This window comes from Falco peregrinus, chromosome 6 (genome assembly GCF_023634155.1).
Source record: "Falco peregrinus isolate bFalPer1 chromosome 6, bFalPer1.pri, whole genome shotgun sequence".
Classification (NCBI taxonomy): domain Eukaryota; kingdom Metazoa; phylum Chordata; class Aves; order Falconiformes; family Falconidae; genus Falco; species Falco peregrinus.
The window spans coordinates 31,414,707-31,438,979 of NC_073726.1; the positions used below are offsets into that span (position 1 = coordinate 31,414,707).

General features: G+C 41.5%; 1 protein-coding gene across 3 annotated transcripts in view; it reads left to right on the plus strand.

Annotated features, from left to right (window-relative positions):
* The window catches only part of EXOC4 (exocyst complex component 4), a 408,445-nt gene that overhangs the window by 99,841 nt on the left and 284,331 nt on the right, over positions 1-24,273 (plus strand). For 2 of the 3 annotated variants that reach the window (XM_055807287.1, XM_027785678.2), the window contains exons 8-9: positions 7,761-7,906; positions 12,556-12,644. In XM_055807287.1, the coding sequence (XP_055663262.1) occupies positions 7,761-7,906; positions 12,556-12,644 (235 nt within the window). Of the gene's footprint in view, positions 1-7,760; positions 7,907-12,555; positions 12,645-15,823; positions 16,384-24,273 lie in introns of those variants that run through there. The other variant, XM_055807286.1, reaches the window with a different exon arrangement.

Below are 24,273 nucleotides of genomic sequence, written 5' to 3' on the forward strand. Positions count from 1 at the left end.
ATACACACACATATGTGCACCCATGTTTTTATGCAGTTATTGAACAGTCCTGGCAATTACATGTTACTGCCCAGAAGCCAATTGGGTTTACTTGTCAAAAATTGCAGAAAGATTTATTCCCCCCCCGCCCCCTGCATTGACCAGTATTCCACCAAGCCCCCGCAAGCTGTGTAAATGTGTAGGTCTCACTGATTCCAGTCATCGGCATGCAGATGAAATGTCTGCTTTACTGTGGAAACACGCATCTGAATGTGGATTTTCTTTGCAGGAAATGAGTAGTCCTGACTGGCTCCCCATGTCACCCACTTCCATTCCGGTTTGGGCTTTTTTCTAACTGTTGTTTTGTTTTGTTGTTAAGGGCCTGATACCAAAATGAGAAAGTGGCCTTGTTTTTTGGATCATTTCTGCTGGCATCATCTGTATTTGCTGAACAGTTGATGTGCCTGGAGAAAAATAAATACTGTCCGTTTGTTTTATGACCCAGTTATTCAAGTTGACTATTGGTAGCTGTAATAAATTTGTCATCAGTATTTGTTCCTCTTTCATTAAGGTAAATAAATAAAACAGCAGAACTATTAGGAAAGATGGGAAAAAAAGATGGCCAAGCTCCTGTTCTCTTTGTTATGTTATAAAAAAGACTTAGGAAGAGGCAGCCCTCTTTCAGCATCACGTGCCTGCTCACATCTTGCAGAAGATAAGGTTACCTGCTGTAGTCTCTCCTCAGCTTTTGCTTTTACCTGCTTATTTTCTGAGCCACAAGTGTAAGTGAAGATGAAACTTAAAATACTGATGCAGCACAGGGGAGTGGGTGAAGTTAGTAATGGTAAGAGGCCTTCTGTCATGTGTGTTTGTCAGTGGCAAGACACAATCTCTCATGCTCTCAGTGGCTGAGAAAGTTAGTGGATGCAAACCTCACCCTGTGGATGTCAGTGATGTTTGTCTCGGCACTTGTAGCAGGACCAGGGTTTCACTTTAAATCTGTTCAGTCAGATAATGATGTGTCACGGGGTGTTGATACGTCAGAGGGTTAATTAGTGAACGCTTGCAGAAAACATGGCTATTTAAATCATTATGCCAGGTATTTGTTACAGAACCAAAGTCCCTTTCCTGATAGATGCGTAAGCTGTTGTGGCAGTTTGCATAAAGAGTGGGAAAATGAAATGAGTGCTGGCCTGCGCTGGCTTGTTCGAGGAACCTACAGCCTGATGTGTCAACTGTGACAGCACGCAATGGTTTCTACTTCTGCTGTGCTAGCAACTGTGAAACCCGTTATATTAGTATGTATGTCTCAAGTGACTTCAGCTCATCCATACACTTGAGTCAGAGTCTGTGGTGCTGAGGTTGTGAAGTCCATGCATGTGTTATCAGAAGCTTGTGAAATGAAAAGGGTCTGGTTTTAAACTCTCCAAAGCCATCTGAGCAGGTGTGCGATTCATTGCCAATAAAAACAGCTTTTAAGAAGTGGTGGTTTTAAAGTAGTTTTGAGGTTTGTTCCCTCCCTTCCTTCCTCCCTGGAGGTAGATGCACATTCACAGGTCTACAGTAATAGTTGTGCTAATTGACAATTAGCATTGATAATGAACATAGTAGTACTGGCAATGGTAGCGTTATCTAAACAGTTCTAGGGTTATTTTTCCCTTTTTCCCAAAAATGAAAAACAAAAGGAATTCTTGCTTCTTGTATAATAATGGAATTGAGCGATGCCTTGAGAGAATTAATTCTGGAAGGGCTTTTATTATTATGTTTCAGTTCAATTAATTTCATGGGCAACAAGAGGATTAGGTAAAGCAGGTTGTGCAGCATTAAACAGTATTCATGGTACCTAAAAATTGTTTTTGTTCTTTCAGACTTACCTTATTGCTGTGTCCTTTGTCATGTTTGCCATGTGTGTACTCAGCCCCTGTTCTCGATGTGGTGTAACTTATGCAGAAAGCTCAGTGCTCTTAGAATTCAATTAGCTGTTACTTTTTTTGTTGTTGTTAAATTCCACAATTGCTGCAGTATTTTAATTATTAAGACTTTTAATACAGCAAATTACTGGGTAATTAGCTGTAGGCTACTGTCTCGCATGGAATGCCACTGCTTTTCTTGCCTTATTCTGGCACTGTGCTAGTAGTTAGTTACCTCCAGTCTCTTCAAGAATGATGCCTCTTTTCGTATGTTTACAAAGAAGTAAGTGCATGTCACAGTATCCTACTTGAACTCCCAGCTTTTTTCTTTCAGGATTCATTTGCAGTTGCTTTTATTGCCCCTGAAATAATCTCTGGCGGGATATCATCCTCTCTCAGGAATGTTGTGCCTTTCCTCAGTGCATGCACTGTTGTTTGCTGTCACCGGGCATCTCTGTGCGTCCCTGGTGAACCCGGATAACTTGAATCTGTTGTTCTGTTTTTAACCAACTTTCCTTGTTGAAATAGCATTGGGAAATCTCTCTTCTGCTTTGTAATCTTGGCTTCTTATTCCTCCTGATAGGTCTAAAATGTAACTGCAAAGCAGTCTCAGAAGCTGATATATCTCAGAAAGAGCCCACAGTGCATCAGTACAGCTGAAATGCCAACATTTCTGCAGATGCCTGGTGTGATGCCGCAATAAGCTGAAAATAAATCTGGCTTGCAATTGCTAGTAACAGCATAAGAAAATACTAGCGACATCCTCAGATGCTGAGAGTATTATTTTGTGGGTTTTTTCCCTCTTACAGTTTCCTCAAAGTACAAGTGAGGTAGCCTTCGTTTGCACTTTCATGCCCAGTGGTTGCCAAAGACAGGCCTGGGTGAGAACTTTCCACTAGCACAAACCTGTTCACCAAAGACAAACGTTAACAGTAGATGGTTTTATTTCCTGTATCAACTCGAAATGGAAATGAAAAGTGCTGTGTAGCAATAGTACTTTGATCACTAGTGGTTTCTTCATGCAAGAGCCTGAGAGCTGGCCCTGAAAGGTGTGACAGCTTTATTAAGATCCCTAGATTATAAGGAGCTGTTGTGATCTTCTCGCCTGACCTCAGCATAAAACAAGCCATGGTGCTTTCTTGAATTAATTCCTGCTGGAAAGAGCGCACGTATTTTAGAAAGGCGTCCAGTCTTGACTGTGGGGGGAGAAAAAAGTAATCAGTGGCAAGACAGTACAGTGCAACCTTTGATGTAAGTGGTTAATTGTGCTCTGGAAATATATGCCTAACTGTTCACCAAAGCCTATCCAAATTCAACTTTCCAGGCTTTGATTTTTTTTAAAAAAATTCATTAGTGAAGATTTTTTTCATCAGTGCTGTGCCCTCTGTGGCATACTTGCAGACTGATACTGTAACCTCTTAGCCTTCTCTTTGCTAAGTGAACAAGACCGAGCTCATGGCTTCTTGTTTTGCTCCAAGTCCTGCATTCTGGCCTCTTAATAACCTCTAGGCTTCTTTTGTGTACCCTTCCACCCCCTTTTCCTTGATCTCTCTTTTGTTTATGAGTGCCAGGGGTTTTTTGGCATTCCAGGTGTGAGACCAATATGGAATGATACAGTACACTTTTACTTCAGACAAGGCTGTCTGCTTTATGTAGCCATTTCCAGTTAGCTAATTAATTCTTGTCATCACAGTTGGGACTGTCTCTGTTGTTGATTGTCTTCAATATTCCCAAATTTGCTAGAGTCACATCTTTACACAATAACCCATCATACACAGTAACAAAAATAATGATTTTTGTATTTTTTTCCCTAGATGTAGAGATTTACCTCTGCTGACATTGATATTCTTATAGTAGCTTGATTATATTATGAAAAATAGTAAAAATAGAAAACAAAACTATTTTATTCTTTTAATACTTTGTTCACTTTATTATTTACCATTTTCCCCTCATAACATTATAATTTACAAACCTCCTGCAGTCATTATATCCATAGGAATTTGAGATGGGAAAAGTTCTGGTCCGTTCAGTCCAGAAGGGAGTTGCTGCAGCCACACTTGCATGTGCTTTCATTGTTTGATTGCTAATATTTTAATTACCTCTTCTAATTACTATTGTTTTAAAAACAAAGCTGGACTGAACTTAGGCTGAAAACTAGGAGATTCCTATCCGACAAAAGAGAAGGGTTCTGAAAAGGGTCTTCTGTTTCCCTTGGAATACAGAGGACAAAAGGATAAGAGGAATTAAGATTTTTGGGACCTTGCGAAGTCCAGTATCAGTGCTTTCCTCATTTTTAGTTGTATGTGAAGGATCTTGTCATGTACCTGCCCGTTTTTCTTTTAGGAGATGCTGTGCTGACTTTCAGTATTTTGGCTTTTGTCGGATCCTTGGCTGAAATACAACTTTATCTGTCTCTGTTTACTTAAAGCTAAATTTATTGTTGTTGTAAGAATACTGGTTAGCTAAGATCTGTGTTCTGTAAATCCATGCTGGTGGACATGAATTCTGTTATTTTCCCTTAATTCTTTTTTAATAGAGTCTTTAACCATCTATTCTGTGATTTTTGTCCCTGATCAATATGAGGTGGAGAGGCCAGTAATTACCTGGTCATCCCATTTAACCTTGCAAAACTTATGGTGTGGTGTTAGTTTTCACTTGATTTTTCTGGACCCCCTGAAATATATGAAGGCATGATGAAAATCAGCATTGATGGTGCAGAGTGTGAAACTGTCATGATTTTCTGATGGAGCAGACCGTTCACACTGCAGCATCCATCTTAATTCGGACTATATGAGGATGTGAAATACCTATTTACAGCTTTTAATTGACAGAATACAGCTTCTTCAGAGCTCAGGCTGCCCATCTAAAACCTCTCAAGAGGTACAAATAATGAATGAATTTAGCCGTCGCCCTGTGGCCAGACATGTTTTGTTGCCCATGCTTTGTTCATAGGTCAATCTTGAGCATGATAAGACATAACGATTTAGACAACTTCTCGTGGGGCTCAGCCAGAGGATAAAAATGTACATCTGAAGAGTTGCAGCAAGTGCAGGCAGCAGAAAGACACAGAAGCAAATTTGTTCTTGCCCCGTCGCCATTCAGAAAGACAGTGTAGTGCAAGCTGTTATCAGATGAATGTGATAGACAGGCTACACATACTGATACAACCTTTTGAAATTTGAGAATTTAATTAATCCTCCAAATCCATAAACACTGCTTTTTTAATAAAGCATTTTATATTAATTGTAATTTCTGAAGAGCAGTTGGAGAAAAAGTGCTTTGTTCTCTTGCTTCATGTACAGCTTTGTTTGTTTGACATTGATGTAAATATACTACATGGAAGGCAGAATTCAACCATTGAGCAGAAAGTCATAGTCCTTGTTACAGATGAATGGGATGTTGCCAACTTTACAGTCACTCATAAATCTTCCTGTACGTCCATGTGATTAATGTCTAACAAGGTTTTTGATTGATGGCTTAGCAACTACTGATCAGGTGTTATGGGACCAAATCATGAAATCCCTTAGTTCGTTGGTTAAGGAAAGCTCCTGTTCACTTAGATAGGTAGGAAAATGTCTGGGTTTTCTTTTCTTTCAAGTGGATTTTGAAGTTCTAGCTTGCTGTGGCTTTTAATAAGTACACGGCCAGACCACAACTCTTAACATTGAAATATTACAGTTATTAAAATCCTCTACTAGGCCTGTGAAGCAGAACAACTGGGTAACTCTGACTGTCCAGACATAGGGAATAAATTGAGGTCGATGACATTGGGTGACGGCCATGCATTGCACAACGCAATGAGAAATGAAAACTTCAGGCTGTTTTTTGAAGCAAGTAGCTGGCAAGACTTTCCGACTGGCCCACATGTTAATTGTATTGCTTAAATATTATAAGGGTTTTATTCTTTACGCTGCAGTGATAAGCCAAATGTACTGTGTGTTGAAGATCTCTCCTGTCTTAACTTCTCTCCCGCTTGGCTATGTATTGTAAATGCTCAGCCATGCTTACACTTAATTACTTCCTTCTGAAGAATTTGTGTAACTGTTGAATACAGGGCACTGGAGCAGAAAGAGCTTTGATCTGTCTAGCACAGTTTCTGCTAGGCTTGAGTTTTATAACTTAAAGATGAACTTTGAGAATAGTTATCAAAACCATCTATTTTTGCTGCTTTTACAGCTTTTGACTTTTTCAGGGCCTTGTATCTAACCATCCTGCCCTGCCTGTCTTGTAATACTATAAATTAACGAATTTCTTTTCTTTCTCCTAATCTGTGGCATTTTCAGTACTGTTCTGAGTATCTAACTGCAAACTCATCTTTTTGTTTCTATAATTCAATTTTTAACCAACAGGGATAATTCATTATGTTCCTAGCTCAAACCTCTGTTGGCTTATTGTAATCTTGGAGCCAAGATTATTACACGCTGAACATTTCCTAGTCTTGGACACAAAGTGACACCGGAGTAGTGGAATCCATTATAGATGGGTTTCATCTATAATGGAAGAACAAATTGCTAAGTCTTTTTTTTTCAAAATTTGATTAAGTTTGAGGGTTTAATTACATTTTTGTGGCGATTTTAAGGTTGTTAATTCAAGTAGAGAAGATGAAATGCAAATATACGAATACAAACGGATTTGGTAAATTACTGTTAAAAATTAGCACAGTGATTATTTTTTACTTCTGACAATAAGCCTGCATTTTAAAAGCTTGTGCTCAGGTAAAGTTTTAATTGAGATGTTTTAGGAGTTGAAGTTCCTTTGTGTTTGTGTTTTTTTTTCCCAAGGTATCCTGAATTGTTTCTAATTTGGGGCATGATACCTTTTGCCTAGATACTTATTCCTATGTAACTTGTGTAAACTCAGACAGCACAGTACTGATGTATTCCTTTCATTGCAGACAAGACTTTGATGGGCTTTGACTAGCTAGTTATGAAAATGGAATACATTAGTAATATTCTCAGAGCAGGTAGAATTTTCTTATAATAAATAGTGACTTCCTGAATGCAGTGACAAACGTTAATTTTTAAGGGGTTTCTTTCCATCATCAGACACAAGGAAATTAAAAGCGAGTGACTTGGAATCTGTTTCTGCTTTTGCACCATGGAGTTGCTTAAATAGCATCAAATATCAGGCTACTGCTCAGGGCTCTAAGGGTTTCACAGAGTGTACCCTGGTCTCACAAAGGGCCCCCCCAACCACTTACTGAGTATGTCGGGCTAGAGGAGAATCAATCCTGAACTATGTTGGCAGAACTGGCAGCTGTGGGAATTCATATTTTCTATGGTAAAACAAGTGTGTTTGGTTTGGGAGGTATTAAAGGGCAGTTTTTGCAGCTTTACCAGGATTTTTTCCCAGCATATGTGACATGCAGCACATGTACCCAAACAGATGCATGGATGTTTTTTATTTCTGCATATAACTATGTAGGAAATATAAAGGCATACATACACATATATAAAATATGCTTTTGTAACTGAACAGATCAATATTGCTAACCTTGAGAGCTGTGGTATATAATCAGTCAGTAAAGGCCAGCCAACAACCCACCCACATCTCCTTGCTGCTGCTGCTGCTGGAATCAGTTTTGGGAGGAGTGGGGACTTCTTACAAGTTACCTTTGGTACCATCTAGGTTTTGTAGCAGATTGAATTGGGCAAGTGATGTAAAACAAGCTTTTAAAAAATTGGAGACAGTGACATGTAAGTCCCTAGGATCACATTTCTGAAAATAAAGCCAGGTTTCTGTTAATTAGAATTTTTGAGATTTTTATTAGTTTTGCAGTCTTACAGAGTATCTAGTAATCCTAGACTTTCAAGTTTTCAGTATAATGCTGTTTTATTTCAAATGCTGAGATCCTTTTCCTTCTGTTGGCAGATGCTGCTGACAGAGTATCTGGATATGAAGAACACTCGCACTGCTTCGGAGCCATCCACCCAGCTTAGCTACGCCAGCTCTGGGAGAGAATTCGCAGCATTCTTCGCAAAGAAGAAACCACAAAGACCTAAAAACCCTTTGTTCAAGTAAGTGCTGGGACAACGTTAAAGCTTTGCCTAAGCTCTCTTTGGTCCCTCAAGTACTGCACAACACTGGCTGCCAGTCATAGTTTCACAGTGTGAGAGGAGTGTAAGTTTTAAAGTGGAGGTGCAATGCCCAAAGCTGAAACCTTGGTAAGATCTCTGTTATGGATTCATTGCTGGTTTTTAGTGTAGCTCTTCCCAGGGCTCGTCCTGGGTTTGGGATCCTATTATACAAGCTGCTGCAAAGCATGCAGTGATATGTTATGCCTGGCTTTGTCAGTGGTGAATTCAGGACTTGTTAAAGAGAGCAATAAAGGGAACTGGACAAAGAGAATTACGATAACCATGTAATTACTAGATAGACTAAGCGGTTAATCCTATCACTAACTCCTTTAATTTGGAGTTCAGAGTGGAAAGAATTAAGCGGTTGGGAAGAGACTGTAAGAGAGAGGATGAAAGGCTAGGTGGCCAAAGGAAAGATTTGGGGGAACAGATTTCATGTGCGAGAGTAACAAGTGGGGAAGAGTTGTTGGTGAGCAGTACTGTTAGGAGAGGAGAGGCTGTCTTGTTACTACACCTAGATTCAGGGGAGCTGTGCTGAATTTTTATCTCGTACACTTAACTACATGTGCTGGTCATTCTCTTTGGCCTCTTGAGGAGTTTGGGGAATACCAAAATGTGCTGTTTTGGCAGTGGGTGCTCCAGGTTCAAAGATCACAGCTTTCTCAGCTCTGCCAGCATAACTCCGTGGGTGGCTGCGGTCTTAACTCGATACTGCCAAGATAATCTTTTTATTGATGGGTTTCTTTTATTATTTTTGGAATGAGATTTTTCAAAAACAGTTGCTGACGGTATGAGCAAGTTCCACAGCAGCTTTGTGGAAAAAGCAGAGAGTGGAGCAGTGGTGGGGAGTGCCAGCAGCTTGGAGCAGTAACCTTTTAACCATGCTCAGCTGCAGCAGGAGCAGTGTATCTGGCGGGTTCTTGGCACCCGTCTGGACTATAAGCTGCTGCAGGGCTTGGGATGTCTTTCACTACCCATCTGAGCAGTGCTTAGCCTTCTGTGCCTTTGTTTTCTGGAGTCAACAGAGTGCAAGGTTAAAAAAATTCTGGTGGAGTATTTGCTGGAGGAGGAGCCACTGGAAGTGAGCTGGTATTTTCACCCTTTATTTGCTGGAGATGGGGATCCATGAAGTCTGGGTGTTTTTTTAAATAAAGAACCCCTCATCTGTGATTGGAAGTAGGTTGTTATATGGTAGGGAAATAATGCCAGGGACTTCTGTAGTGGGAAAGGCTGAGAGTAATTGGCTGTTTTGGGCAAGTGGGAGGGGAGCTTTGTGTTCTGCATCCTGTTTACAGATTGTTCATTGTTTTCTGGGCTTTTTTTTTCCAGCTAAAACTTATTTCTTGATTATCCAGAACTCACTGTGGTTTTCCCCATAGGCATATATATATCTGGTGGCTGTATTCTAGTAGTACCGAAGGCCCCAGTTAGAACTCTTCTGCACTGCTTTCTCTCCCTTGCACAGGAGAGTTCTCTATGTAATCTTCTGTTATTAGAAGGCTAACTGTTACCTGGAGGATTTCAGAGGTGCCTCCTGTCCCTGTCAACCCATGGTTATTCCCCCATGACCCTTTCTTTTAATTAACACTTTCACGGCTGTTTGGCTATTTGGGTTGAACATTACACACTCTGAACTTACTCTGGCTTGCAGATGTATATTGAAGCAAAATAGGGCTGCTCATCTTTTCATACTGTCTGTTCTTGGGTGTACTTGGACCAGTTCACTTTGAGGAATAAGGATGCTGTGTTTCACCTACAGCAATTTAAGGCTGTATATTAGTTTGTCAGTGGAGAGTGAAGGTGGGTATAATTGTTTAAATTGAAGGTGCATAACCTCATAGGAGCGGCATGTCTCTCACCACTCATGGTCTTGTCACCAAGTCATTGCCAGCACCGCAGTGACAGCAGTACTTACTGGGATCTCTTATTTGGTTATCTGTCTTCTGTCAGCTGTCACTGTATCTGTGGAAATCTCCATTGAAATGGAATTTCTCAGTCCACTGAGGGATGTACATGTTTGATGGAGTGTTATTCTTGTCTCCTCTCCCATCTTCAGTGCTTTTCATGCCAGGCTGCAAGGCGCTTTTTCTTGCCTTTCCATTAGCTCTGTCCAAATCAGAAGAGCCTTCCACTTGTCATCAGAATATCTGCATTTAAGTCCTCACTTCAGAAGTCTCTTAGGGCAGGGCTCCACCTCGCTTTTTACTCACAGATGGATGCAGGTGTTTGTGCCGTGTCCTGCGATAGCTTGCTGTAGTCTTGTTTTATAAATACTAAGTACTTCTGCTAGTTGTGTGTTCTAGCAATAATGGGAAAAATCTCTGCAACCGTGTCCCGCTCTGTGGTAATCGGTAGCTAGCATTTGGAAAAGACTTTGAGTCATTGTTTCCCTGTGTAATAAAAAAAAAAAAAAGTCATGATGTATTTAGTTTTTTAATGTCGGCTTCAAAAAGAAAACTTCAGACAAGGGGTACTTTGGGAATTTATATAGTTCATGCAATCATGAACCAATCTGTCTTCTCTTCCGAAAGGTAGCCAAGTGCACATTCAGGTTGCCATCTCCCTACAGGTCAGGTTTGCAAGATGGAAATTGGGCATGGTGGGAAAGGAGTGAATTCTACAAGCAGACGTTGAACACCCAATCCATCAGTCTCAGGCTTGGCTGTAATTATGTGTAATTCTATGTACTACAAAAATATTTTGAAAGCTTTGCTGTGGGAGGATCAGCATGGGGAAAGAAGTTACAAGAGCAGAGGACCAAAGTGTGAGTCGGAACATGGGATAAGAGCAGATGAAGGAGACAGCAGAGGAGGGGAAACAGGGGAGAGAAACTGGATGTCTGTGGGAAAGAAGTGAACGTGATGAGATCCTGCAGCAAAAGCCAGTGCAGGCCTCTGAGGAATAGTCTGAGTCTCTGTCTCAAGGAGGAGACTGAAGTTTATTGCTGTAGTTTGCCTTGACCTGAAGCTTCTGATTTTGATGCCTGACGAAGGCCATGGTGATAATGTTATGCTTAATATCTCACTAGGGGTAAAAGAGAGCGCATCATAAATATGGAGCCAAGAATTTACTGTTTGTTTAATTAAAGTCTTAAGTGTTTGTTCTATTTTGATAAATTGTTATTCGTTCAGTTGCAATAATACTAACACTCAGTCCAAATTAAAGCAGAAAAGCCTCATTAATAGTAATAACCTTAACACTGTTGCACAAGAACGCATGCAAATGCGTGCCCTTTTTCTCTGGTGTGATGCTCATCTTTCCAGTGTCCCTCAGGGCAGCACTAGGGCTGATCCAGTCTTCCTTAGCAGAAGGGGTAGGGAGGGGCCAAGGGCTGTTAGCAGCAAGTCATCAACATTGTGAGATCTTCACCTCCAGAAGTTTGATGTTCGTGAAAGATGACTTCCCTCCCTCTAAGCCTTATGTCTATAGCTATGTGAAGATGCTTTGTCCCCACCGCCCGCTCCCTTCTCCCCGGTGCCCAGCACCAGGGCAGAGCTGCCCAGCGCCCAGCCCGGGCACACCAAGGGCTGGTGTTTGCTGGGCAGCGCCTGCCCGGGGCGGCAGCCCTTGGCCGTGCCGGGTGTCCCCAGCGCGGAGCTCAGGCAGGTGGGCACCAGCCCCTTGGCCGCGGGACACGTGTGATCCCAGGGACACCCAGCTGAGGGCACGGCCAGCCTAGAGATGTCCTGAGACCTTGCAGCATCAGCTTGGTGCCCAGTCTGTGGCCTTTCACTGTCAGTGGCAAAAATCATGTTCATGGGGCTACAGTAGTTGGAAAAATATTTGTGTCTGCCTCTCAGATTGGTCCTTCTGGAGTATTAGAGCCATATGATAAATACTAAATAATGTATTGCTTCCTAGTTTCCAGGAGAAATTTAGGTTTTTATTTTTAATTTTTATGTATAGGTCAGTTAGCAATTTAGATGGTGTTAGCTTATGGCTTTGGTTTGGATTTTACCAGTTTTAGGGGCCATTCCTACTTAAATGCCTAGGTGCTCCCAGCTAACAGGGCATCTCTGTGCTTTGTGGGCAGGTTGGTGTTATGGGTGGCTGTAGAAGAATGAAGGCAGTGTGTTGCTTAACATTGACAACATGCAGCTGTGGCCTTGCCTCAGCGGCAGTGGGTTGATTGACATGGATGATGTGCAGCTGTAGCTCCTTCCTGCTAAGTGGTTAAATAGCCCTGAGGTGTATGGGAAGGTGCTGGATGAAGGAGGAGCCTAGAAAAGGAAGAACCCAGACTTAGCAGAGATAAGGAGCAGGGTGGTCTGGCCTCGGGAGGATGGAAAAATAGCATGGGTAGTAGAATCTGGCCAAGGGTAAAGCCTTTTTGCAGCTTGCTAGTTTTGCTTGTTCTGTGACAGATGGCTGCTGGTAGAGCTGCGTTCATTGAGGGTGGCAGAATGTGGTGCATCGGTGATGGAGTTTTACAGGAAAAATGTGCTTTTGGTATGCTGTGATAATTTTGCTCCAGCATGCAGAGAAGTAGTCCTTTTTGTTTAGGGCTGACTGGTGCTTACAGGAAGGGTGCTTCTTCAGATGGCTAACGGACTAGATTTATTTACTTATTTGTTTATTTTTAATTACAGGTTTGAGTCCTCCTCCCATGCTATTAGCATGAGTGCCTATTTGCGTGAGCAGAGAAGAGAACTGTACAGCAGAAGTGGAGAACTTCAAGGTGGGGAAACAGATAATGTGCTAGTTCGGATAATTCTTTTTTGCAGGAGCTTGAATATCCTGTCCATGCTATGTCAGGGTGTTAATACCTTTCTGCTTTGCCATGCAGGCTGTCTAAATATCTCCAGTTTCTGAGCTCTGCTTATTTATTATTACTACATTGTGAAGTAGCAGGGTTTCTCTTCATTCCCTCTGCATTTTCAGCTAGAGGTCAAGGTCTTAAAAGAGACTTGTAAAACAATGGGTGAAATGCAGACAGTTTCACCATGAGCACTGCTTTTGGATTCGTGGAGCTAATGCCTGCTTCCTTATCTGCAGTTTATTCCCTTACATCGTGTGCTGAATTTGATACTTACTCTGGATTGCTTTGGGAGCCGAGCTCAAGCATCCCATATTTGAAGTTGCAGATTTCTGTTGTATTGACTAAAGTGGCCAATTCTTTGTCTTTTGTACAACGTTTGAAGATGAAGAATTGTGGAGTGTTTGAAAACCGTGAATTTGAAGAGCTGGACTACTCTTGCTGTTTTATATTGCCTGTGGCAAGTGCTGTCTATACACAGAGAAGTGTTCTCTCCTCTGAGTATGACATCATCCCATGGTTTTCTCATGAATGATGTAATTTATGAAAACATTGGTTTTGGGAGCAAAATCAAGGGAAGATCTTAAGGCTATAACGGCAATGTATAGCAAGACTGAAATTGTTTTGTATCATCTATTCTAGTTTGTTACTGAGGAGTCATAACAATAAAATAATATATACTCTTCAAGTATTACAGTGATGGACAAGGGTAGAATTTCCCCTTGAACTATTACCCATGACAATTTTCAGCTGGCTTTTAATTGAGGATGTTTTATAATTCACAATTTTTGGGTGACTTTTTGTTCCCTTCCTCCTCTTATAACTCAGTTGTCTAAACCCACAAGAACATGAAAGGAAGCCATGAGAGACATAGTTTTTTGTGGACAGATTGCTTCACTTAGTTGGCTCAACAAAGATGATCTTAGTATAGGTGATTAAGGATGTAGTGATTCACTCTGTGGTGAATATTCAGATACTGCTGGATGGACTGTGAAGGAAGAATCTGAAATGGAGCTACTGAAGTTGACACTTGTCTACACTATGATCTGACAGCATATAGGAATAAAACAAAAGTGGAGATACCTGTCTTTTAAATCATGGTATTGCCATTAATACTCACTTGAAAGGTGTTCAGCTTACAGCTCTTTACCTTCTGAGATTCAGGTTCTCACCACCAAAATCTGTCACGTGCTCTTGTGCCTAGGATTAACTGGAAGAAGTTACCCAGTTCAGTGGATGCTGCAAATTTGTTATTGCATCATGATTTTCTTGTACCAGTGGGCAGTAGGATTTAAGTAGCTGCTTCTCCACAGTTAACAGCTCTGTTACAAACTGCCTGGGACAAATGTGGGTTTGATGCCAAGAATTTTGAAGCTGTTGAGAGCACTAAGTTTGGATCAGTGATGGGGCCATCAGGGAACCTGCAACGCTTGCCTCACAAATTTCAGGTCTCTTTGGATTGAGTCCTGTTGCCTCCAACACCCTGACCTGACTCACTCCACATCTCTATCCTTTTCCAGGTACCTTGTGGCTGAGAGAAGGGCTTTTTTGTGGTTACCATTGGTGTTAGACTGAACTGAGGATTTGGTTTTAAATAGCTTCTTTTCTGGGTTCAGAACCCTTTACTGATGGGCACAGCCAGATTTCATGAAAGAGTGACTCCTTGTTGATACAAGACAAATCTTGCGGAAACATTTGTCATGAGCGGGAGATTGTGAATGTTTTCAAGAAAGGGGGATGCGAAAGAGCTATGCAGACTTCCAGCCACTGAGCTAGCACAGGGTTAGAAAGTACAAAGCCTGCAAGCTGACAAAGAAGTAAAGGACAAAATATAGGAATTAGTGTGGATAGGACAAGATTATATTGCCCTTCCTGGATGAATTGGAAGAGCTTGAACGTGATGCAATGGGTGACAAAAAGTCAATGTAGGGAGTCAATAGGGACAATAGATGAGATGACTTTGCTGAGAAATCTTTGCAGTTTAACCATCAAGAAAAGTTTCCCTTTAAATTTTACGTTAAAAATGTACTATCCTCTCTTTCTATTATAAGCTACTGTTCCCTTTTAGGTAGCTCATTAATCTTCCCAAATCCCAGGCCACAGCAAGATCTGCATTTTTTTTAATACCTCTTTTAAAGAGGAATACAATTTAATTGTTCAATCAGGTTCCTGGAAAGCAGGCATGTGATCACTCTCTTCTGTGAATGCCACAGTTTCTCTTCCTGACAGCCTTATCCACAGGGATGACTTTTCAGTGGCAGCAGGGGGAGGGTGGCTTCTTAGGAAATCTTTTTCCTGAAAAGATCTTCAAAGAAACATATGCATTAAAAAAAAAAAAAAAACCCACACCAAAAAACCCTGAACTTATAAAAGTTTGGCTCGTGCCAACTTTTTGAAATAAGAATTTAATTTAAATAGCCTTAAAATGTGTGAAGATCAGAGTGATGCTTTGTCATTAACCTCTTTCATTTGGACTGAAATAGTGCGGTGCATAAGGCACATATTATCCCTCAGTGGGAGAAAGGGACCTGATACAGGCATGGAATTCTTGTCTTATTCTGCTGAAATCAAGGGAGGAGGACTTTGACCATGTATTTTTTCCCTTGGAAGATGAATGCACAAGTTTTTTGACAGCTCTCTTTAAAAAGAGGAGGGGGCAGGGGGAAGGAAGTACATAACTGAAATGCCTCTTTCTAGACTAACACATGTGGTTCCCCAGGTTGTTTGAGATAGTGTCAGAAGTGGTTTCTTCTGTACACAACGAGTAATGTCCATCATTAAGCTTCTTGTATCCTACCACCCCCTCCCCCCGCCCTTCCCCCAAGGAGCCTGTCTTGGCTATGTGTTGGCTGAGGAATTTACATTTTCTTTGTTGGACCTCTCCTACCATTTGTCAAATATGATGTTTTTTGTAATAGACTATGATAAATAATGCAGGTATATTTAAAAAATGAGTAAGCTTATTCCATGAGCAGCTGAATGACTGAAGCCTTGGTCATCTCAGATGTGCCACCTTTTCTCCGTTAACACCTTTCCTTCGCTAGCTGCACTTCTCACCGTGTCTCTAAAGCTCCTTCATCCCCCTCACATTTTTCTTCCAGGCACCCACCAGTGCCTGCCTATGTCCCTGAACTACTGTCCCCCAAACCAAGCAAAAAGCAGCATGTACCATGACTGGATCAAGCAAGCAGCCTCGTGCCCTGGAAGCAAATGTGCAGGTTGCTTCCTGGCTGGTAAGTCCAACAGCATCCTCACTGCAGCATTCCCTTCCATGGAGGCACGCTTTTATTATGCTTTCGTCTATGTGGCTGTGTGCTTTTACAATACCTCTAAGAATTTACTGCTTTTAAGATCAATGCCTCTGCCACATTTGGCAGAAATTGGCTCACCAGCGCAGTTGTTTTCAGGATGGGATGGCCAGCTGGACAGACACAGAAGATCAGCACTTTCATTGGAAACTAGGCTAAAATGCTGCTTTATTTCACCACAGAGGTGGATGGTTGCTTGTCGCTGACTGGTGGAATGAATCCCGTGTGTGCACCTTATTTCATTCCGCTGCTGCCTTCAATTACCAATGATTTCTTGGGAGTAAAAGAAGAATGTAGTTTCTTGCCATTGAGGGAGGTCAAGGACTGCAGGAGAGGACAGTAGACAGTAGGAGGATGTCACTGGGGCTGCACAGTAAGGCAGGAGACAGTCTGCAGGGGCCTGGAGGCTGTTTTTGTTAAATTGAATGTAACTGCTGTCTACAAAACATGTTTTCAAGCAAAAATAAAGACCACAATTCTGGGTAGTATCTGTGCATGTCTGGATTTCTGATGGTGTATTATGGTAATGTTTTTTAAAAGCACTAATCCAAGTTTTAATTTCATTATACTGAGCATGGTACACACATGATTTGTGCATTGTATATACCTGCAAGGATTAGCTTTCATATGATGTAGCAGCCTTCACCACCACAGTTGCCTTGCACAAGTGTCTTGAAGTCTGTCTTCCACGGGTCTACACATCTCCATTTTTTGTGGCTGGGAGAGGGGCAGTGGCAGGAGCTGGATTCTGGAGGTGCCAGTCAATTTTTTATTTTTTTTTTTAAATACATAAAAAAATAAGCACAAGCCGCCAGCAGAAGTGAAAGGAGACATAACTGAAAATGGAAAGCTCAGTGAATGATAATCTTTGTTTCAGAAGGTGCTGTATCTTAGCTAGTGATCTTCCTTACTTGCGGATAGCCTTGCGTGCATGGGATTCGGAAGACCCGGGGTAGGTGAGCTCTGAGGGCATGAGATGTCTCGCCAGCAGCCGTGCACTAAGCTGCTCACTGCTGGCTGATAATTTCTGGCATGGTTATGGGCCCCTTCTAGATATGCTGGGTATTGTTTCAGAGTCCTGTGGCCGTAGGGAATTCGTGTGGCTGTATATTGTGCTCATGGTGACTGTGGCCTCAGTTTAGTTTATCAGTAGAAATGGGAAAAGATGTTTCTTCATGCTGTGAAAATCTAAAGAGCCTCGAGGGTGCTGATCGGCATGGAAAATAGCATCCAGCTTCTCTGTTATCTGTGCGCGTGCAGGCCCTAGCAGTTCATGTGAAGGTCAGCTTTGCTGGTGGTGTACATCTGGGCCGTTTTTAAGAATGAAATGTTAAGTGCTCCCGAGCAGCTGTTGTTCCCATGGATGTTAATGGACTCCACAGCTGCTCAGCACCTCTTAAAATTTGGGCTTGTTTATTTGCTGGGGAAGCTCAGTGCACTTCAGCATTAATTAAACTTCTCAGGGTCTTTGCAGAGTAAGATTTTATTTGGATTATAGCTGTGCAAGCTGTGGTATGCCATGCATCATCCTGGGAAGGACGATGAGAGCAGAATTAAGAGTCAGAATCACCTTTCATTTTTTTGTTAAGTAGCACTGGTTTGACTCTGAGTATATCATGGTATTAATATATATTCATGTAAATGGTGGCTTGGGCACACTTGACATAGCCATGCATTGAGTGAAGCGGCTCTGCAGCCCCAGGGTTGCTGCCATGCCCAGCCATGTGTGTGCTGCCCTGGGAGCTCAGGAGGATGCTGTTGTGCAGTGCATCTTGAGGAATCACTGCCTGCGTGGTTTTGTGGTGGACTTGGCAGTGCTCAGGTAACAGTGGGACTTGATTTTTAAGCTCTTTTCCAATCAAAATGATTCTATGATTCTGCAAGGGCTTTTTTGCTGTGTAAGAGGGTTGAAAATATTTTTGTATTATTGTGGCGGACAGCATGTTTCCCATGGGCTAGCAGCGTGCCCTTGGGGCCAAGAACGTCCCTGGGACCCTGCGGGGCATGAGGAGGAGCATGGCCAGCAGGGCGAGGGCGGGGATCCTCCCCCTCTGCTCTGCCTCCCTGATGCCACGTATGGAGTGCTGGGTCCGGTGCTGGGATTCCCAGTTCGAGACAACAGGCACAAACTGCAACACAAGAAGTTCCGTCTGAATATGAGGAATAACTTTACTGTGAGGGTGACAGAACATGGGAACAGGCTGCCCGGAGAGGCTGTGGGGCCTCTTGCTCTGAGGACATAAAAAACCAGCCTGGATGCGACTGTGCAGCCTGCTAGAGGTGAACCTGCTTTAGCAGTGGGTTGGATTAGGTGATCTCCAGAGGTCCCTTTCAACCCCAGCCGTTCTGTGATTGTGCCTGTGACTTTTTTCATGCATTTTTGGGTGTTGGTTTTTTTTTGGTTTGGTTTTTTTTGTGTGAGAATTTGTCCCCTCTATAATCCTGCTACTTGAGCATTGTGCAGACGCGTTTCTGCTCTTACTGCCACTGGAAGGTAGGGCAGTGCTTGTACAAGAAAAGCAGAAAAAAGTTAAGTGACTTAACAGAGTAAGTCTTTTAATAGAACAAAGAATGAAATGAATGCCCCGAAGCCGTATTCCCCCAGCTACTGGGCATGTTTTGCGTGCTGAACTGAAATGGCAAAAATTCTTTATTTCTTTCTGAAGTTTATGCAGTTTCTGTCCAGAACATCCCTGTGTTGCAGTACAACACACTGTGATGCAGTACTTTTTTTTCTAATGTTTAAAAATTTTGGGTAATTCACCTTGCTTCAGTTTTCTTAAGTTTCTTTAGTTTGTCAGAGGTGTTTTTAAACTCTTGCCCCAAACTCTTGCATGGTTACTTTTCTGTTGGTGGTAATAGTAGAGTATTACATGAACTTAGATTTTCATTTTGGAGTTTCAAAATTAATGCAAGAGTGTCTTGTGGATTCAGATTATGCAACACTCCCATGTCTCACAGTTGGCTGGTAGTTCAGCTATGCATGTTATATGTAAGATTTCTTTTTTGCCAGGTACCATATGCAATGTTATTTTTCTCATTTGCATGTCTCTTAATATTGGTCGTGTCTTTGTCTCCTGGGTTGCAGTGGATCTTGCTAGAAGTTTGGACCTTGACTGAGCGGTTTCAGGCATAACTGTTGACACTCAGAAATACCCAATTTCTGCAAGTTTAAATGATCAAGCATGGTCCCAGTGAATCGGTAGGAGGGCTACAAAATTAAAGGTGGTGTATCACATCCAACTCTGGCAAAGAATGGTGAGTCAGAGCTGTTGCAATGAGACAGTAGGTACTGGATCCTTTTTTTAACCTTATTTCTTAGAAGTAGAAACTCTACGGATTTTTTTTTTCTTGTTGGTCAGGTGATAGATGGGAAGCCCTGAACATCCCTATGATACAAATTTAAGTATGGGGAGTGGATTTGAGTTACTTGCCACTATGCTGTTCATACATGTTCTCAGTCCAAGCCTGAAAATTTCTTACCATAAGGTTTTAAGTAATTAAGGAAATCAAAGAGAAACTCTGCTAATTAAGAAATTGATGCCAAGAAATAGCAGCGGAGGCAAATGGTATCTGATATGACAAGGACACAATGTAAGGCCAGGTCTGGGGAAAAAGCAGTTATTTGTAGGTGCCTTGTTCCATTTGGATTCACCAAAGGGCTGCTGGAGGGAGCCAGCTGTGTCTGCCAGTGACAAAAATGAATCTTGACATTTTGGATAATGAAAATTCAGTTCAGCACCTTTTAGAAATGTGTATGATAATATGTTGTCAGTCAGAGGCAATGAGGAGGGGGAGAAGCAATACAATTCTTCTCTGGTTAAAGGAGACGACGTGACAAGCGGATGGTCCCAGTTAAAAATATCAGTTAGAAAAGGATGGGGAATAACCAGCTGAAGAATCAGGAAGCTGGTTATGCTAAGGAGCGGGAAAAGATTTGATGTTATGTATCTCCTGTCATGCAGCTGCTTTTGTCTCCCCGTGATGCGCAGGATCACAGTTTGCTTTGAGCTTGGAGGGGGAGGAGAGGGGAGAGAATCGCTTTTTTGTGGTTTGACGGTATTAATGCAATCATCTAGTTCAGACCTTGTAAGCCCACTTATTATTTCCTCTGCGTGTGTTTTTTCTGGTTTAGCGGATTAGCTGCACTGTCTCTTCAAAGGCTATCCAATCAAGAAGGGGTTATTAAAACCAGGGCGCTTTATGACTGAGAATTAATTAGAGCAGCATTTTCATGCAAAACATCCAATTTTTTGATTAGCAATGGAGCAGGGCCACAATTAACACTCTAGGAAGCTTAAATTTCCAGCGTTTTGAGTCTCAGGAAATGAGATTATCAAACTAGGGTCAGGCACTTGACAGCAAAAGGGGGATTATGTGTAAGAAAATAATTTGTTTCTTGATTTTTGCCTATGAGATTGTTATTAAAGCTATGGAAAATGCAGAGGGAGGCAAAAAAAAAGGAGGAAGATGGCTAAAAATGGAAGCAGGAGAGACCCTTTGCTTTGTTAGTGCCCTCCTTGCTGTGTAAAGAGCTTTCCTTGTCCTGGCGTTAGTGAGAACACGTTTTGCATTTGATTTACAGCAACAGGTTTTCATTGCTTTCATAGGGTTAGTTTGCCTTTCCTGGTCGATGTATTTTAAGAATCCTGCAGTGGCTGGTTTTTTTTTTAAATGTTCAAAATATTTGTATCCAGGGGAACGAGGCAGTGTAATCATTTTAATAGACATATCACTTTGTCTCCATTCCTTTAAGTGAGTATGTGGTGTGTTTTTTAAACAATGTTTTTTTGATCCATTGCTGGTGTCTGAGGACATATATTACTGCTTATTAAAGGCTGACCTTGGCCAGCTGTCAGGGTCTGTGAAAAAGCAGCAGGGCATCTCTGTCACTTCTAGAGAACACTTAAGGGTTGGGGGAGGTTTACATCTCCCACTTAATTCTTCTCACTTCTCAGGGAGATGTAAGGTGTTGAAAGTCAGGCTTGGGCTGCGAAGTCTCTTCTTTAGCTTGGGTCGAGGACTTTGAGCAGGCTCAGGTAGTACAAGTTAGTTTTGATAGCAGGTCGATATTTACTGACTACTGCGAGTTCAGAGAGTGCCAGTTAGATCTCCACAAAACAACGGGAAATCATCTGTCTGCTTTATAAAATGACCATACAGTAGTTCTTATTACTATTTATTTTTGAGCAAAATTGTTCATGAAAACAAGTATTGTGAAGATAATTGTCAGCAGCCATGTTAGCCACATTCTTGGTCCTGGGTCTTACCTGGCAGTGCCCACAGCTACTGCATCCTTTTTAGCAGCAGTGACATTATTAAGGAAGCTCGCTTTTAGCTTGCACCTTTAATTTATCTTCACAGGTGGGACCTTACGCAAGCCTGGCAGCACAGCTCAGTTGTGCTTTGCTCCCTGATGTGGCCTTGGCAATGGACTCTAGCCTTCACCCATGACAATATTTTGGTGTTCAGTTTTGGGTCTCTGTCCAGGGCTTCTAAATAAGTCCTTGGGCTTGACATGAAGCTCCTCTTGCTTTAGTCTTTGGCCCCATACCCTGCTCAAGTCACTTCAGAGCCTAAGGGCCTCTAGTAGTCTACTATGGAGATTGCCAGATGCCACTTGGGTTTGTTTTTTTTAATTAGTAAGAAGACCAAAAATTCCAGGAATCAAGGTGTTTTATCATTAAAGGAGCTTCTCAAATGAAGACTGAAAATCAAAGATGCTGGAATAAGTTATGAGTTCTGTCATAAGCCTGGATTATTCATCTTCGTGACTCTCCCATTAGTGCTATGTGTTGCTCCCCTATTGATACGAGGAAGCATGTTGAAAAAGTGCTCATTTTATAAAATACCCCCCCCCAAATGGATGCTTTAGTCCTATTAATATTGCTGGGAGGTTGCTCTGACCAGGTCTGGTTTGTGTTGTGTTGTTACAGTTCTGGGCTGAGAGACCTCAGGTTTTTCTGGGGACTTACTATGTCACAGTGCCTTGTCTGGAATGCAGTCATTGATTTTCAAGGTACTTATTTACAGCTTCTTTTGGGCTCTGAGTTTTGGATTACTGAAGAATTTGAGGGCTTTGTGGTAAATTTACAAAGACGATGTGGAATTACTTTGTATTATGCAGATTAAAGCAGAATAGGTAGAAAATGTTTATGTCTGTGAACTATAATATCCTGTTTTGTATAATTTCCTGCAGGTTTTTTTTTTCAGGACGACTAGGCTTTTGGAGGTACTGAGCCATCTCAGCTTGTTCAGTGAGATGTTCAAGTCCTGATATCCATTAAAATCAGTCTGTATGTTTTCATATGCTTAATTTCTAATTGGGTATAACTTAAAGTGAACACTAGGTGAACTGAATTCAGGGGTGAATGAAAGGCAGCATCTCTGTAATGTGACTTACCTGAATTGGAAAGTGTCTTTCTCCTTTTTCCCTTGTGTCATACGGTGCAAAGCTTTCTGGGCTAGTCTGTGCCAGGCGGTGGCTGTGCTATGTCAGTGTGTAAGGTGTGTCCCAGGCTGGGAACAGTTAAATCACACTTTGCTTTTTTGAAGGACAGTGGAAACATTTCATCAGTACAGCCACTAATAAAGTATGGTACCATTGAACAGGTACTCTGCTTACTGTGATCTGAAATAATACGATCTCTTCCTTTCTATATGAGAGCTTCACACTCCTGGAATTTGTGCTTTTGTGTAAAGTTCAGTAGTAAACCATTTATTTAAAAATATTCTGTCTTGCTGTTTAGGATCAAGATTCTCTCAGGCTGGTATAAGCAGGTCTGGTTTCTGACAATCTACTCTGCTTTGAGGAACACTCATTGCTGCACTAGTGGAAGTGGGCTGCAACAACCTGAAAGAGTGAAAAAAGGCTCTGTGGGTTAAGTGGATGGTGCTGCTGTTGTTCCTTCTAAAATCTTAATTATCTGAAGCCAAAATCCTGGTTTTGAGCTCTGGCTTCCCTTATGACATTACTTACTGCAAAGCCATTTCCTGAACTCATCTAAGGAATGATTTTAGGTTGCTCCTGTGTTGTGGGGTTTTTTTGTGGGGTGTTTTTTTTGTGGTTTTTTTTTTTTTTTTTTTTTTTTGCTAGCAGGCATTCCAGTGTGTCTTTGTTGCCCCAGGTTTAGATTCTTATGCTTATCTTCTGTTACTGTTAATAGTAATAACAGCCATTTGAATCGGGATTTGGCAATTGCTTGGTAACGCCATAGACTTAGGCTGTAAAATGAACAAAAATATCCCGTGGGAATGTGGATTAGCTGAATACAATTGACTAGGTCAGAATTCAACCTGGCAAAGGTTAGCCAGTTAATCCTGTTCTTTTAGGATCTTTAGCGACCAGGTTAGCCAAACCTGCAAAACGTATCCTTCAAGAGAACACATACTTTTTGAAAGAGATTTATACAATGTGTATACTTTCTAGAATGATTGATTGCTATGATAGCATTGTTTTATCTTCCCCCCCCCCCATCTGGCCTGTTAAATACTGTGGTTTTAAGATGCTCTTAGGTGGCCATGTTTTATGTTGAAGTCTTGCTGACATTTGGCTTTTTCCGCAAGTTCTTACTTCTTTCCATATTGAAGTTTATCCAGATACACTTTTTTATGTGGGTCAAATTCTTATTTACTACTTTGTAATTTCTTCTTTGTTTTCATGAACTTAATTAGAAACTCAGTAAATACATTGTGGAAACAGTGTTTTCATTTCTCCTGTTTGATAGAGTAGCTAATTCTCATTTTAAAAAAAAGTGAAACAGAATTGTCTGTGGAGACTGAACTGCCTTTTTGCCTCTTCTGCAAATTTTATACCCTTCAAGATGAGACACCCTGTAATATCAAACTGCTTTCTAGAGGTATGGCAAATTACAACACATACCTTAAGGGCGAGTGTGGAGGCAATAGCCGTTGCTTTGCCTTGTCTTGTACCTGTTCAGTGGGTAAAGAAGTGTTTAATCTCTGGCCCTGTCATTCTAATGCCTCTAATCTGTATTTGAAGTCCCTTAAAAATGCGAATCCGTTGTTTTTCAAGTAGCATAAAAAATGCACCAGACACAGCTGTATTAGCATTTGGACTTTCTCCTTTGGCTTTGATGGATGGATATATACAGTTTTTTTTACACTGAAGACTTGTTTTATCTTGGTAATGTTGAAATGAAACTTCACAGTGGCATAGTAGTGGGCAGCTTTAGAAAGCCCTGCTTTCAAGTAGGGCTGAAGCCATTTAGGTGAGCATGAAT